This window comes from Brienomyrus brachyistius, chromosome 19 (genome assembly GCF_023856365.1).
Source record: "Brienomyrus brachyistius isolate T26 chromosome 19, BBRACH_0.4, whole genome shotgun sequence".
NCBI classification, from domain to species: Eukaryota; Metazoa; Chordata; class Actinopteri; order Osteoglossiformes; family Mormyridae; genus Brienomyrus; species Brienomyrus brachyistius.
The window spans coordinates 15,006,349-15,021,876 of record NC_064551.1 but is presented as its reverse complement, the minus strand read 5'-3'; the positions used below and the strand labels follow the sequence as shown (position 1 = coordinate 15,021,876).

The 15,528-nt window shown below is 45.6% G+C and overlaps 1 protein-coding gene across 1 annotated transcript in view; it reads right to left on the bottom strand.

Moving 5' to 3' along the window:
* Window positions 1-235: 235 nt before the first annotated feature.
* LOC125714552 (B-cell lymphoma/leukemia 11B-like) overlaps window positions 236-15,528 on the bottom strand; it is a 45,143-nt gene continuing 29,850 nt past the window's right edge. The window contains 7 exon segments of the mRNA XM_048985262.1: window positions 236-4,893; window positions 4,895-5,041; window positions 5,043-5,260; window positions 5,263-5,503; window positions 5,505-5,535; window positions 5,537-5,827; window positions 5,829-6,735. Of these exon segments, the coding sequence (XP_048841219.1) occupies window positions 4,753-4,893; window positions 4,895-5,041; window positions 5,043-5,260; window positions 5,263-5,503; window positions 5,505-5,535; window positions 5,537-5,827; window positions 5,829-6,735 (1,976 nt within the window). The 3' untranslated portion in view covers window positions 236-4,752.

The window sequence follows — 15,528 nt, the reverse complement described above, 5'->3', positions numbered from 1 at the left end:
TCTAAAAATTATAGCTTGTGTGACCGTGTGAATAAAGAGAAGAGAAGAGATGGCCTTGGAGTCCGTATGCATTGTTTACTATCGGGAGTCGATGTGGGCCGACTCTGCCCTGAGAACAGCGACATCACACACTGTATGCAAAACAACCCCACTCAACCCCCCCCCCCCCCCCATCCCCCGCCCCGAAGCCCACCCCGGGTCCCACTCCCAAACATCATATTACGGCATGTAAAAAAAAAAAAACGACAGCTTTACTTTTCATCCCAACCCTGCATAATCATTAAATACAAAAAAATTAAGGAAACGACGACGAGGATCGGTATGGAATGTCAAAACCGAAGAGCGGACAGCAGCAAAGCACGTTTTTAAAACTAAAGAGTCATTAGACCAGTGGGCCAGAGTTATCTCATTCTGTCATTCAGGTCAGGACTGTGTCCTCTTAATGCTCAACCCCCCCCCCCCCCCCCCCCCCCCAGCTCCTCGACAAAAATACAACAAGGAAGTTAAACAAAAAGTAAACGTTTTTCTTTTGGGTCTCTGAACAGCGTGAACGTTGCTTGGGGTCCGGGAAAAACTTCACGAGGGGGGAACAGCTGTACGCATGGATCAAAACATCGCTCCACTAGGAAGCCATCTTTTTTTTTTTTTCCTTTTTTTAAACGTTTACGGCTGCACCATAAAATGAAAAAGTCACTGAAGCTTAATGAGCACGTCCCAAATGTTTCAGAAACATTTTTTTCTTCTTTTAATGGTTGATCGTATAGGGCCGTGTCTGGAGGACTGAGGCAAAGGTTTGTTTCTCCAGTTCCTGGAAGGTCTCGCTCGTCCATCTGGCAGGCCTTCCAGACACGCCGCGTCTCTGCGAGCTCCGCCGCACCACGCCAGCCTTCCAGCCTCTTCTGCTTCCTCATCCGTTCGGCAGACTTAAAAAAAAATATATATGGACGATATACAGACGTATATCTGTGATTGTGTCAGCATGCATAGTGCATAGCGCGTCGACGTGCCGAGCCACACTGTCTCCCCCCCATCTGTTCTCGTCGAAACTTGAAACGCTGGTCACGCCGCTGTCCCGGGGTTTACGGGGGATCGGGCTGGCGTGCGAGAAAGGGGCTACGGCGAGAGCCGGATCTCAGCTCGTGCTCTCGTCATGCTGAGGAGAACAGGAGGCAGGTGCTAATAAAAAAATAAAAATAAAACGAAAAATTTTAAAAGAACATGACGACAGCAACAAAAACATTTTCACACATTAGTGATGACAATGGACAGCGGTCGCACAGAGCAGAAAGGCTGCACTCAGTGCTGTCAGGAATCCAGAATGTGAAATCAAAACAAGGCAATCATAAAGTTACAAAAATATTGTAAACGAATATACTAGTAAAACAAAAACATATTACTTTGCATTTTGCAAGAGGTTGTTAAACAATAGCTTTCTGTACAGTAGGAATCTTTTCAAGAATACAAAGTCACTTTTTGCACAATTTCATCATGCCAAATAGAAAAAAAAAGGTCTTTTTTAAGATTTTAAATTATGTGCGCTCCTTTCAGAAAGAAAATGACAGAAAAGGTACTTTCAGTACCATCTTTACAAAGGATGTGCAAGGTAAAAAATACATACTTAAAAAAATAATAATAAACCAATAGTTTAATCCATTCTAATAGAAGAAACATAAGGGAATTTATAATCTGGCAGTGTTTTTTTTTTCCTGCAAAGAAGTAAGTCGGATTTTTATCGTGTGGTTTGTATGCAGTTGGCCCTCTTTCCCAAGTTTTTTTTTCTTTTTACAGCTATGATTCAATTTTTTTTTTACACCCATGGCAGAATAAATGTTTTACACCGAAACCCAAAACTTTTACAATTACAGTGACAAATAAATCTATAGTCCCACAATTTTAAAGAAATAAAGAAAAGAATAGAGAAATGAAAAAAAACGTCCTGATGTTTTTCAAAAATGCCCTTGGCATCAATCGATATTACAAATACTGGTATCCTTTTACAGTAAACGAGGACATTTATATTTAATATAATTACCGACACCCTTGTCACCAAAAACAGAACAAAAAGGTACAAAAAACAAAGTACACATAGCTATTACGGCGTTCAAAAATTATAAGCAAATCTGGAAAAGAATACTTGATTTTTTTTAACACAAATACATGTATTGTTTCACCGTTGTACTTGTTTCAATACTGTAAACGTATTTTAAGACAGAGTGCACTATTTCCTAAAGTTTTTGCAGTTTTTCTCTAGAATATCTATCCTCTCCGGTAACATTTCTACAGAGGGATGCAGTCTTTCCTGAAGTGTGGAATACAGTACCGCTTCACGCGCCCTATCACGTGCCTGCTCTCGCGTAAACACACGCGCAGTCACGCGCACTCACGCGCGCACTTTCCCCGCAGCGTGTCTCGCGCTTACGCTCTTAGCGAGCATAGAAAATTTGCATGCAAATTAGATTTACGTGGATTTCTTGACTACTCATTCCATTTCTTAAAAAGATATATTTATATCTTGGCACAAATTTGTGTCGTGAGACAATTTAAAGAAAGTTCAGCAAGTTGTGCAGAGACTGTACAGGTAAATTTACTGTATTTTATAGTGCCAGGATAAAGTCGCGCCTATTGATACTGGCACTTGAGTCCCTGTCGTCTTTCCCTTTCCAGGGCCCGTTTGCATGACTGCCGAATGTAATTTCTTACTCAGCCGTACTCAGCAAATTATAAAGTGCGAGTCTTCTTTTCAATTAGAACTTTGTTCCGCTATTATATAGGGCGACCGGTCGGGTAAGGAATAAACGTGGTGAAATGCATCATTTTTTAAAATAATGCATTTTATCTTGAATTAGGCAAAGTGGTGCTCGCTAAAGTCAATCTTTAATAAACTCAAAATATTTAGCAGTGCATCGTTCACGTCGTTAATTATCTACGTTTAACTACACATCACAGAAAATATAAACTGAAAAAAGGAATACTTTTGAGAACCTGTTCAAATTATTCTGTCGAATACTGCTACTGTGCAAATTCTGAGACTGCATAAAGGATGCCAACTCAATTACCCACTCAGTAAAAACGGAATGTCAGAAACATTTTACTGTCGTATCAATTAATTATATGTATATATTTTGTATATGCATACACTTTTACTAAAAATTATATAAACGGGAAAAAGGAGTGGAGGCGAATATATTTTCAACTGTCACAATTCTTTTCTACGAAAGGGGCAATTATATTAGGATAGAATAAATATTGCGTTGCAAGTTTACTGATTTTGTATTTCTTTTTTTTTTTTTGCTCTTTTTAAAATCTTTACTGGTCAATTTTTAAAATGGATCTTAGGCTAAATCTTTTTTTCTTTTTAAAATGTAATATATAAATGCTGCCATAGGACCATTTCTCACTAAACAGCTTTTAATTTTTTCTCAGACTGAACAGACATATTTATATGTATCTATAAAAATACACAGTGAGGATAAAAGGAAAAATGTGTCACTGAGTGGTAGGGCCAGACTGCTTTCGTTTCCATCCCGATTATATTATAAAGGGGGCCAGAAGACACTGAAAAGACAGTGAGTGTCAAAATGGTGACATCGACGTACAAACAATCTAGAAATGAGGAAGATACTTCAGGTGAGTCTGTCACATCCTTCGCAAGGCTACCGGTTCTGCTGGCCAGTTTGTCTAGCTTTCCCACAATAGGGGCGGTTTTACTGTAACACAAAATACAGAAAATTCAGGTATGTCGTCTCTACAAGGAACACAAAGTGCAGCTGTGTATGGCAGCGTAGCGTAGGACCATGTCGTCACGAGTCTTTGACAGCGACTAACCTGACATAGGGTTACGGTGAGCCCAGAACCTATACTGGGATTAATGGTACACCCCCATGCACAGAGTCAGGGGTGAAAAACAAACCCATAACACTGGAGAAGGGGGGCTAGGGGCCTACCCATAACTGATGCCCCTTAGGCGCACATTTAATTTTAACGTAAACAGTCTGTAAATAACCTACTGTACCGCCAGCATCAAGACAACATGCTAAACACGGATGAGTATTTTATACCTGAAATCAGCTACCCTTGTAATGATCGGTTATCTAAATTCTGGTCTGCAATTTCAGCTAACAAAAAATTAAATATTATTTCATTGACCCTCAAAATATCCAATCATACTGATATATTTAAGATTCCCACAGTAATACAGCTTTCAAGGATTGTTATTCGCTCATACATCTACCAGGTATAAAAGCAAAAGAACACATAGCTTTCTAAGATTGAATTTGGCTTCTCTTCAAGAAATCATCCACACGGCTCGAATATACTATTTTCTCAAAGTTGCGGACTACAGTATCGTTTCAAGACAATAGTATTCTGTTTTTGCTAAACGAAAATCTCAGGATGTCACCTGGGTTTTTCCAAACAAAACCCTGGGAATTGTGAAACAAGGAAATGAAAAAAAAAAAGAAATACAATAAATGTACCAGCACATGCCAAACATTATTACAGAAATCCAATAAATAGAAATTATTGCACAGTTAAAGGCTCCATATAAGTCACCACTGCTTAATCCTCAGATTGACGGTTTGAAAAGGAGACGCCAATTCAATTTTCCTGCTATTATTTCTCAGTTGGCAGTTTCTTAGACAAAAAGAAAAAACATCAAAACACTCAAAAAAACCAATTAACTAGGAAAGGATCATCCAGCTAACCAGCTTATCCAGCTGTTGGAAAAATGGCGCGGAGGACTTGGGCTCTAGCCTAGCTTCTCTCTGCTTGTTCGATTTTGACCTCGTTCGTCATCAAGTGTTCACCGTGCCACTTCTTCATGTGTTTTTCCAGAGTACTGTACACGCTGAAGGGCATGTGGCAGATGTCGCAGCGGTACACCTCCTTACCGAAACTGGCCGTGCGTCTTCATGTGGCGCGTTAGCTTGCTGCTCTGAGCGCAGGCGTAGCTGCACAGGTCACACTTGTAGGGCCGTTCTCCTGTATGGCTGCGCCGGTGTACTGTCAAGTTGCTGCAGTTCTTGAACACCTTGCCGCAAAAACTCGCATGTATCGCTCCGCCGGCCTTCCTTGGAACTGGGCCTCCCAGGACCGGGGCCGCCCCGCAGGTGTGGCGTGCTGCTGCCACTAGCCGTGCCGCTGCGGCCTGAGAAGGCGCCGTCGAGCGTGTCGCCGGGAGGCGTGGAGAAGCGCAGGCTGCCATTCTCTGAGGAGTGCTCAGATGAGGTGGCGAAGGGCGACTGCCGAGCGTCAGGGAAGCCAGGAAGGAGTCCTTAATGAAGTGGCGCGAGGTGGCGTAGCCCACTAGCCACTGGGAGTAGACATTCTCAGATGGGATGAGCGGGGCTGGAGGGAGGTCCAGGTCTTTTTCGACCTTTATCCGTTTGGCAGAGGAGTTGGACAGGCTAGGGCTGGTGATTGGGGTGGGCTTCCGATGAAACAGGCCTGAGAAAGAGTCCCCTGAGCCACAGTTTCTGCCATTCACTGTAGCCTGCCCTACTCGGTTCCATCTCCCCCACTACCGAGTCCTCGTCCCCCCCGGTGTCCGCTGCTCATCTGGGCCCCTCTTGGGGAAGGGGAGCCTTTTCCGATTGTCGACCATGAAGTCATTGTACTGGTGCACTCCACCGAGGCCCATGCTCTCCTCTGTCTTGCCCGTAGAGAGATCTTTTTCATGTGTGGGAGGCTTTTTTCTCGGTTGCGACTCAGCTCTGAATCCAGACTGAAGTTGGACTCTGGCCTGCTCTCATTCTCAGGGTCCTCCTCCTCTTCCTCCTCTTCCTCTTCCTCCTCCTCATTGTCTGGACCCAGCCCCTCGCCCCCGGAAGTCCTCCTCGCGGCCCTTGGCCCGCTCGCCTGTAGAGTCGCCGGCTCGGGGTTCTGGGGAGCTTGTGGAGGACAGACCATCCTCTGAGCGGCCGGTGGTGGACCCAGCCTTGTGCATGTGCGTCTTCATGTGCCTCTTCAGCTTGCTGGCCTGGGAGCAGGCATGGTCACACAGCTGGCACTTGTAGGGCTTCTCGCCCGTGTGGCTCCGCCGGTGTACCACTAGATTGCTCTGGAACTTGAATGTCTTGCCACAGAACTCGCAGGACTTGCTCTTCACCTGGGGCTGTGGAGGGGTGGTGCTGCCAGGGGGCATAGGTGGCAGCGGTGGCGTGCTGAGAAATGGAGGCTTGGGGCCAGGGGGGAAGAGGCCTGGGTTAAGCAGGCGGTGCATAGGGTTGATGCGGCTGGGCGAGAGTGGCGGAGTGGGCCCGCTGTTGCCCGCTAGCTCCCGAAGCCTCCGGGAGAAATCCATGGACTGGGACTCGACGGCCATGGGCGTCAAGCGCATCACCCTTTCGAAGGCACTGGGGTGCTGGGAGATCAGGCCCATTTCCTCGGTGCTAAGGCGGTCCAGGTGGTGGCGTGGTGGAGGGCTGACAAAGGGGGGCGTGCCAGGTAGCCGGTTCTCCAGGAAGGGTGGTGGCTCGCGAAGGATTGGGGCTGCCATGCGCAAGAGGTGGAAGGGGTTGGTGTCACCGATGAAGCTGTTGAGGGGCGACTGTGGAACGGACTCGGCTCCTAGAGGTGGGGGGATATTGATCCGGGGGGTAAGGGTGCAGCTGGAGGGCCCGGTTTCCAGGTAGATGCGGATCCCGTGGGTGTTCTGAGCATGCTGAAGGAGGAACCAGGCGCTGGGAAACGGCTGCTTGCACGTCGTGCAAATGTAGCTTGAAGGCTCATCTCTTCCTGCGAGGAAGTGAAAGGAGAGAGGAGTAAACACCTGCACTTCAACTGTCTGTTCCTGATCAGCAAAAGGCTGAAATAATGGACTATATTCGAAAATGATATATGATTTGTGTGAAATCTACACAACTTGTGTTCACTGTAACAATGTGTGAAAAATAAGAAAAATGTACGGTCACATAAGAAAACCATTCTAAAAATAGTAATTAAATGAAATGATAGTCATTCTAATGGGTGGTTCTTTGCATTAACTGTAAAAACATATCACTGCCCCTCCATCACCCACACACCACTAACACCACAAAGCCTGCCTCACTGTCTTGTCAGATTTCAGACATGCTGAAATGGGCCTGAATGACCACATGACTTCAGCCATAGTGGGGGTGCTTCATTTTTAAGGTGAAGTGTGCGGCTAGACGTCCATTTGCTGTCCATGCGTGCATGATGCTCACAGAGGAGAAGCGTCTTCAAAAAGCTCCACTTCCAAGCACATCTTTGTTCACATGGTACACGCTCCTCGAGAGATTTATGGGGGTGTGCGGAGGGCGTGCAAGTATCGTGCGGCATTGCTGGGGGGTGACTTGAACAAATAACGGAAAACACGCGTCGAAATCGGTAAGCCTGCATCCAGAAACAAGCCGCATTTATTTATCAAATGAAAGCTTGCCGTTTGTGACCCGATGCGGCAATTCAGAGATGAAGGTAAACATCTGGCGTGGTAATTGCCTGGTTGTTTGGTTGGGCTGCGCGTTTGCACGCTGTCAGATCTACGTGACCGTGGGCGGCCGTGGAGATAAGATGAGCTGGCATGGGGATGTACCTGCCTGAATTGCTTTGCCAGAGAGTATTAGCATGGACACAAGGATGGATCAGATTCAGTCAATCGTATACATATCCCCTTCAAAATGGCCTCCTTTTTGTAGAGCGGTTCGAGTACTATAACATATATAATCATACTGTCACATATTGAAAGAATATAATTACAACAATGATATTTCTGTCTTGACACAAATAGAGATAGTTCTGGGTGTCTATATAAATTTAATATGGTTTAAATTAACATAAACATGGATCTAGCTTAGCTTAAAGTCATAATAGATTATTCTCAGTTTTTTTAAAATTTTTTTATTCTCATCCGTAATGGAAAATTGCAGAGAAAGGCTTAAACATAGAGACCAGTTGATAGGTTCTGTGTTTGGCTTGTCGGTTTGTCAGCCATATAGAACACATACTTTACAGCCTAAGCACCCTCTTGTTAGACACAGAGAAATGCTCTTTTCAAACCATTTCTCATTTTAAAGAACGAAAGCAGGGCACAAGCCGACAAGAAGATTTTCGGGCAACAGGTGGATGGTTAAATTCAGATTTGTTGTATAACATGAGTGGAGGGTGAAGACACGGGAAGTGGTAGCACTTCTGGTTGTAGGCACAGCCTTGTCGGCCGACTCTTTAGATCTAATCTGGGATGCAAGGATGAGATTTTCTGTTCTCACGGCGCATTGTCAAGCAGGTCCTCAAATTCTATGGGCGACTTTGGAGGAAGTAGCCAAGCACTAATCTGAAAGATAGTTCCATAGTATTGCATTATTTATATTAGTAGGTGTCGTCTACTTGATGTTGACTCTAGGTGAACATAATAATGGCATCCTTCACAATGTCCTGTCTTCTGTTGTGGTCTTCAGACTTCCTAATGGTATGCTCATGGTCATGATGACTGAGTCCATTTTGTTGCTGACCATCCTCCTCCTCTTATACCATCAAGTTCTCTGGGTGATGCATTCCATTACAGAAAGAATGCAATACAGTGGCTTCCTGGACAGCACCACCACCCACCTCACACTTCCAGGGCTATGGGTTTGATTCCTGCCCCTGAATCTCACTCGATAGAGTCTTTATATCTTCCCTCTGCCTGTGTTGCTTTCCCTCCCACACTCCAAAATCATACACTTATGTGAATTGGGATAGAAGCCATTAATGTGCAAGTGTATGCCCAGTGTCCATGGTGTTCCATGACTTTTGCCTGCCGTTGCACAGCACAGGCCCCAGGCTCATTAGGTGGCTATCGGAAATGGATTATAAGGAATAGAGCAGACCTTAATTTTGGTTCAAGTCACCAGCATTAAATCCGGATCAGCGTGCAGGGAGCTCTGTTTCCATGCTCCAGGTGGAAAACAGGGAGTTTTCAGCTGAGGACAAAAGCTGCGCTGAGCTCTCTTTGTTTATGGCTGATGAGAACCCCCAGGAATGATGACGTGATGGCGTGTCGCCAAACATAAGGCACTAGTATACTGAAAGTCAAGCCCCGACTAGTGATTTACATCACTCTCTCTTTCTGATTTGTTGGTGAGGATTTTTCTGGGTAAAATGGCAGCTTGGCTCCCCGCTAGGCCCTGTGCTTCTCTGGCCGTGTCATGGCACTTTCTAGCCATCAAGTTGGTCACTTGGGAAGATGCCCAGACGGCAGAGCTGGACACACGTGTGATCCCTGGGGATGGGACGGCTGCAGACAGTACGGCTCGCAATGAGCGCACTAATTAATTAAAATATTCCCCCAGCAGACTGTGAGATTCAACAAATAGAGGCCTAACGAGGTCATTGCGTATGCATCGGTCGTTAATGGGATTATAGGAATGGGAAATAAAACACTAATTGGCTTGGAAGCCGGAGAATAATTCACGGACCGTATAAACACGTATCATTACACGATTCTACACATTTGCCGTTAAAACCATTGCTTGGCTTATCGTTATGTCCTTTGGTCACCTCTCACAATATATTTTCCCATTCATTAGTTGTGATATGGGACGATGGGTATCTACTTTTTTCCTTTGTAAATTGTTACAAAAGCAGGTATCGTATGTGTAAATGCCATGTTATCGTTAATTAAATAATGACTATCAGATTAACAATAAAAGGGAACTAAACTAAAACATCGTGGAATACTTTGCAAGATAGGAGAATATCTACATTTAACGTACTGAAAGAACCATTCTGTTGTACGCATAAGGGAATTTGGGGGAAGCCAGGGTCTGTGGGATGTCCAGCACAGTTATAATGCCCCCTCAAATGCTTATAACTGCCTGCCATGCGACGTCTGCACATTATAGCCCTCTGCTCGCAAAACCACTTGCATAATTGCACTCTTACTTTTGCCGTTTCGAGTACCCTCAAGGTATTTCTGCTGACAGAGTTTTAGAATATATTACCCTAATTCACCTAAAAAAAAGATATTTGCTCAAGCAGAGAAAATGCTTTAATGACAAATTTGTTTAGATAATTAAAATGTAAAAGCTAATTTAAATTGGCCTGAAACAATTCATATGAAATCTTTGCAAATGAACCACTCCAAGAACAGAACATTGCTGTCGTTATTTTGCCTTGGTTACCTGTGGGTTTGAGTTAGCCAGCAGCCTGCTTGGTGTTGTATTTAGTTAACTGTGGGTTTGAGTTAGCCAGCAGCCTGCTTGTCGTTGTATTTAGTTACCTGTGGGTTTGAGTTAGCCAGCAGCCTGCTTGTCGTTGCACCTAGTTATCTGTGGGTTTGAGTTAGCCAGCAGCCTTCACCGTCATTGCATCTGGTTACCTGCTCATTGGACATCCCTCTATCCTATAAATGGTACTTTGGGGTCACCCCATCTACCGGAACACCAGCATCATGTGAATGCCCCGTGTGACTCTGTTGGCTGGACCTTGCCGTCCGAAAGCCCTCAGATAATCCATTTTTTTCTTGTTCAGCCTCACCCCCCCAACACCTTTTAAGACCTTTACTGAGGCGGTATGGACTGAGACCCCCTAACCCTAACCTGTCTCTGCCAGTCCCGCTGGGGTGATACCGCAGAGTGGTGTATTGATGAGCGTCTGTATGAATCGTGTCCCTTACACAGTGTCGGCGTCCTGAGACAAAAAAAGAAAAAACAACAGAGAGTAGGATGGCGTGGGGGGGGGGGGTGAGTGTTGCATGCTGCATACTTGGAGTCGTCCTTTTAACCCTTCAGCTTAATTACAGTGAGCCAAGCATACGGTCCTGGGTAATGGGCCCCATTTGTGCTTCACAAGCCTTCAGAGGCCCTGTTGTTGTTTAGCGTCTAGAGGTTTTAAGAGGAACAGCATTCCATTAAAAACACACACACACACAGAAACACACACAGAAACACTCACACTCGTGAAAATAACCACAACCGATTTTACCGAACGGCATGCCTTCGCCGCCCTTCTCTGGTCATCCAGCATGCTCACATAGTTAATATCTAAAGGAGTCCACTGAGGGACGTGGGGGCGGTTAACATCCATGTAATTAAGGCGGCTGAGCATGGTGCTTTACCCTACAACCCCTCCCAAGTCCCTGCTGCCCTGGGAGGAGCAGGGCACAGGGGGCGCTGAGAACGCCCGGCGCGCCAGGCCCGTCCATGGGCCGTGAGACGGACGCAGATGGCAGACTAAATGTGCAGCCCCAGCCAGGCCGCATTATGCTAATGCTAATGTCAGCTGTACTTTAATATACAGCTCTATTTAATCACCCCATTATTTCCCATTTCCATAAGAAAAAAAAACCTCCAGCACTTCTCTCTGCTGCAGCTGGGTCGGGGGGCTGGGGGGGGGGGGGGAGTCCTCTCCCGTGTGTCACGGAGCTGCTCTTTGTCGTTCAGCACACGCACACGCGCACGGGTGCACACAGGAATCGGATCCCTCAGCGTTTCGCGGCAAATGCATCAGGCCTGTTTTCTGTAGCTCAGAAATGTGTTCAAATTGGGGTTTCTGTGCCAAATATTAAGCTAGAACCAAACATACGTGCACCACACACAGACTCACACAGCCACACACACAGGCTTGTAATTATATCTTTGCGGGGACTCTCCATTCATTTCTATAGGGAAAACTGTAATACCGACCTGACGACCTGAAAAATGGTCCCCAGAATGTCAAAATAACAGGTTCTCTTTTCATCACGTTTCATAGCATCTCTTTTCAGGTTACATTTGGTCCCTACAATGTAACATAAACCTAATCCATAGACACACACACAAACACACACATATACACACGCGCACACACATTCAGTGGACAGCAGCCCCACCCATAGCACTGCCCTTTTCAGTCACACGACTCTTGTGAGGATCTGCAGTCTGAAATATTGGTAATGACTTAAATTGTGGGAATTGCTGAAATGGAGGGACGGCCTAATGTCAAAGGCACACACATTCCTGTAGGAGTTGCTGTTGTACCCTAGGGGTAGGTGTGTAGACCGCACTGCCCCAGTGAAATACCCCGTTATAGACATGAAGAGAGTATAAAACACTTAGCAGATAGGGGCATTTGTCATATAGGAAATTATTTAAATGTTTTACAGTTATGCACTGGAGTATATATTTCCCCTCTCTGTGAGTGTTAATGCTTTTTATCCAAACGGATCAGCCCCCCTCTTCCTGTCCATGCGAGATGTACGTTGCATAAAAATCTGTGATTAATAACATCAGTTTGGCCTTCAGAAGAGCTCTTACCCCGAACACTTCCCCCCCCCCCCCCCCCCCAACACACACACACACACACACACACGTTGAGTAAACCTATCTTTATGGGGACCGCTCATTCATTTCTATGGGAAAAATGCTAACGCTACCTATGACAAACTTAACCCCCACCCTGCCCTAACCATAACCATAAGTAACCAAGCAAAATACTAGAGTTTTTGCATTTTTAGTTTTTTCACGGCAGACTTTCATTAAATTGAGTTTTCCCTTAAAGGAAAAAAATGGGTATTCATCACGTTGTGGGGGCATTGTGTCCCCATAAGGTAAGGCATACCCGCTCACACACACCACACACACACACACACGTTATAGCACATACTTTGTGATGTTATTCATGTCACCAAGATGAAAATGGCACCTCAGATCCACTAAGCCAAATAATGTTCCTTCCCAAAGTGAAACGGAAGAAAGCGCTAAAGTGAAACTGCCTGAATGCCGGTGCCTGCATCACACTGCGGCAGCCAGGCGGCACGGCCCACCTTACAGGGCACAGTGTTTAATCCACACTTTGCTTATTTATTTCTTTATTTGTGCCTAAATGGATCCTTCACTTATTCTGACAGGACGCCAGCCTCCCTGTCTTACATCTGGAAGCCGCCCCGCCCGCTCTATCAGCGTAAGCGCGCCGCGTCGGCCTGGAAGCTCGCCTGTGTTTTGTTTGGCTGTTGTTCACACGGAGCTCAGTGGGAACAGACTTGGACGGCTCTCAGAGGGAGGGAGGAGGGAGGGTGGGGGGGGGCGGGGGGGGGGGGGGGGGGGAATGGCTTTGAGGACGGTAGCAGGCCCCACGCGAGTCCCACACGGACTGTTTTGTAACGTAGACGCAGTGCCGATCACCACCGTGCAGTTGAAGTTTTCCTTCTTGTTTTCTGCTGGGAAGCATTCAGACTGAATGGGAAATGCTTGCGGGACGTTCTCCTAACTTTGTTAAGAAGTGGACGCAGCACGCCAGCTCTGTGAATCGCTAATAGGAAATCACACACACTCATGTGAAGAAATAGTGTGTCCCACGCAACACCCTCCATAGTCTACGAACTTGCCGTGCTAATAGACAAAATAGCTACAAAACACTCTTAAAAATATGCGTTTTTTTTCTTTTGAGGGGCCACGATTTAAGGTCAAGGTAAAAGTGGCATGCAGACACAAGTAGCGAGCACCACTACCCAGTGAAAGGATATCACAGCAATCGCCGCTGTGCTTAGTGGGCGCCAGCCAAGGCGTGTGAGCGCGGCTCGCATACGATGGTCCCGACAACACGGCAGTAAAGTGCACTGACCAATAAAAATGCTCATTATAGAATGATTTCAGTTTTCACTGTGATTCAATTTGCAGTAATTACTATGGTCAGTGCTAATAAAAAAAAATAAAAAAAAAAAACCTGCAACACACCGAAGGTCAACTACCCAGTTATGAGTGTTCGTTTTCATCTTGCTGTATTCATCGCCTGCGTCTAATGGCCCAATTTCTCTCCTCACTTTTCAATAAATATTCCTGGAATTACTGGTTAAATAGCTCAATTGAATCGTAGCCTATTACCAGCGGGCTGCATCACTCCGTGCTACAAGAGATACAGGTTTAAAACCCCACAACCCCCTCCCCTGCCCCCACCCCCGTTCAATTAAGGGGGAGGCGGCGATGGGCCACAGCGTTAACGATTAATGGCACGAGTGTAGAAGCGATCAAATTATGAAATACCCCCCCCACACACACACAACACCCTCTACGAGCTCTCCTGAAAGTAAGACAAATGCATGCCCAGGCTTTGTTATTGCGAAACCTCACCGCCCAATTTGTTATGCATAAAATGAAATCGCAAACAAAAAGACTCGCGCAAAGCTGATTGCGGACAAAAAAAAAAGGGAAAGTGCTCAGCACTTCCATTCAGAACGCAATTTACTTAATTATTCGGGCGATTTATCACATGCTGCAGTCAAGTAGCAGATTTAGCCGGGTGAAAACAGGAAATGCATGAAGCCCGTCACATCGCCCCCGCTTGCAGGGCACCTTTGACAATTACTCGTGTGCGAAGCCTTAAGTTCTATTCCCACAACCGTGTTCTGTGTGTTTTTTTTGGTGCGAAGAATAATTCTGCTTCTAATGGGACTGAGCAGCTACATGCAAATGAGGCTGTTATTTTAGCCCTTGCTGGTTTTTCTTGAAGGAGCCGGAGATGCAGACATGAAGGAAAACAGAGCAAAAAGCAAAAGCAGTCATGGGACTTAAGAACACACACACTTATTGGGTATGTGGACAGACACACAGCACAGGTTCGCTTGCATGGGCGCTAACAATCATTACAATTCAAAATTAGGCGAAATTTTGCTGAATAATTAAAGCTAAATTAAAGCCCAAAACCCTGACTCACTGGATTCTACTTTCTTCTGAAATTGTACGTAAAACCTTCTGTTGGTGTATGTATAACATATTGCTTAGTTGGTAGTGTCGTGCTTGTCCTCCATTGACATCTCCATCATTTCTAACCATAGCAGAACCGTCCATTTCACTCATGAGCATCCTTATCGTTTTGTACATTTCACATTTTTTCGTATTTCATTCCCTAGCACCCCTAAATGACAGTTATGTGTAGGCTTTCGTAGGTTCTTTTTGATGGGGGGGGGGGGGGGGGGGGGGGGAGTCACAAGGGAAGTCAAATCCCTCTTCAAACTGGACATCCTGCTAACTAGGGCTTAATCAGATAACCTTGGAATTTCGCGGATGCTAAAACCGTGCTCCTTTTAGGCCGAGCTGTCTCCTTTGAACTGCCCTGAATTTCTCACACCGTGGTGCTTAAATGATTAAGAGTAGGATTAGACCTTCCTTCCCATCACACCACATTTCTATGCTCTGCGACATGCTATTCCTCTACCTATCTCCTCCTTCTCCTCAAATTCAGTGAAAAAATATATCGCAGGCCACATCCCGGGACACGCCATAGGGGAGGCCAGGCTGCCTCCATTCCACGCCCACGCTCCACTGGGGCGGTATTATTTACACGTCATTCAGAGGGGCACAAATCTTTCGCTGTAACCAACAAGCTCTTTAGCCTCTCTTTTGACCCCGACCCTCAGCGATTTTGAGATGCCTCCGTGACACTTAAGCTGTCAGACGAGAATGCCCAGCGCTAGTGCTTTCGTGACCATCGTTCATCCGCTCAGTTCACATCAATAATTTCAAAAGCGCGGTAAATAAGGAAGCGTCTACATAAATAAATCAGGAAACCGACAAATAAACACATACATCCTTCTCAGAATCACTCCAGTCAGTTATT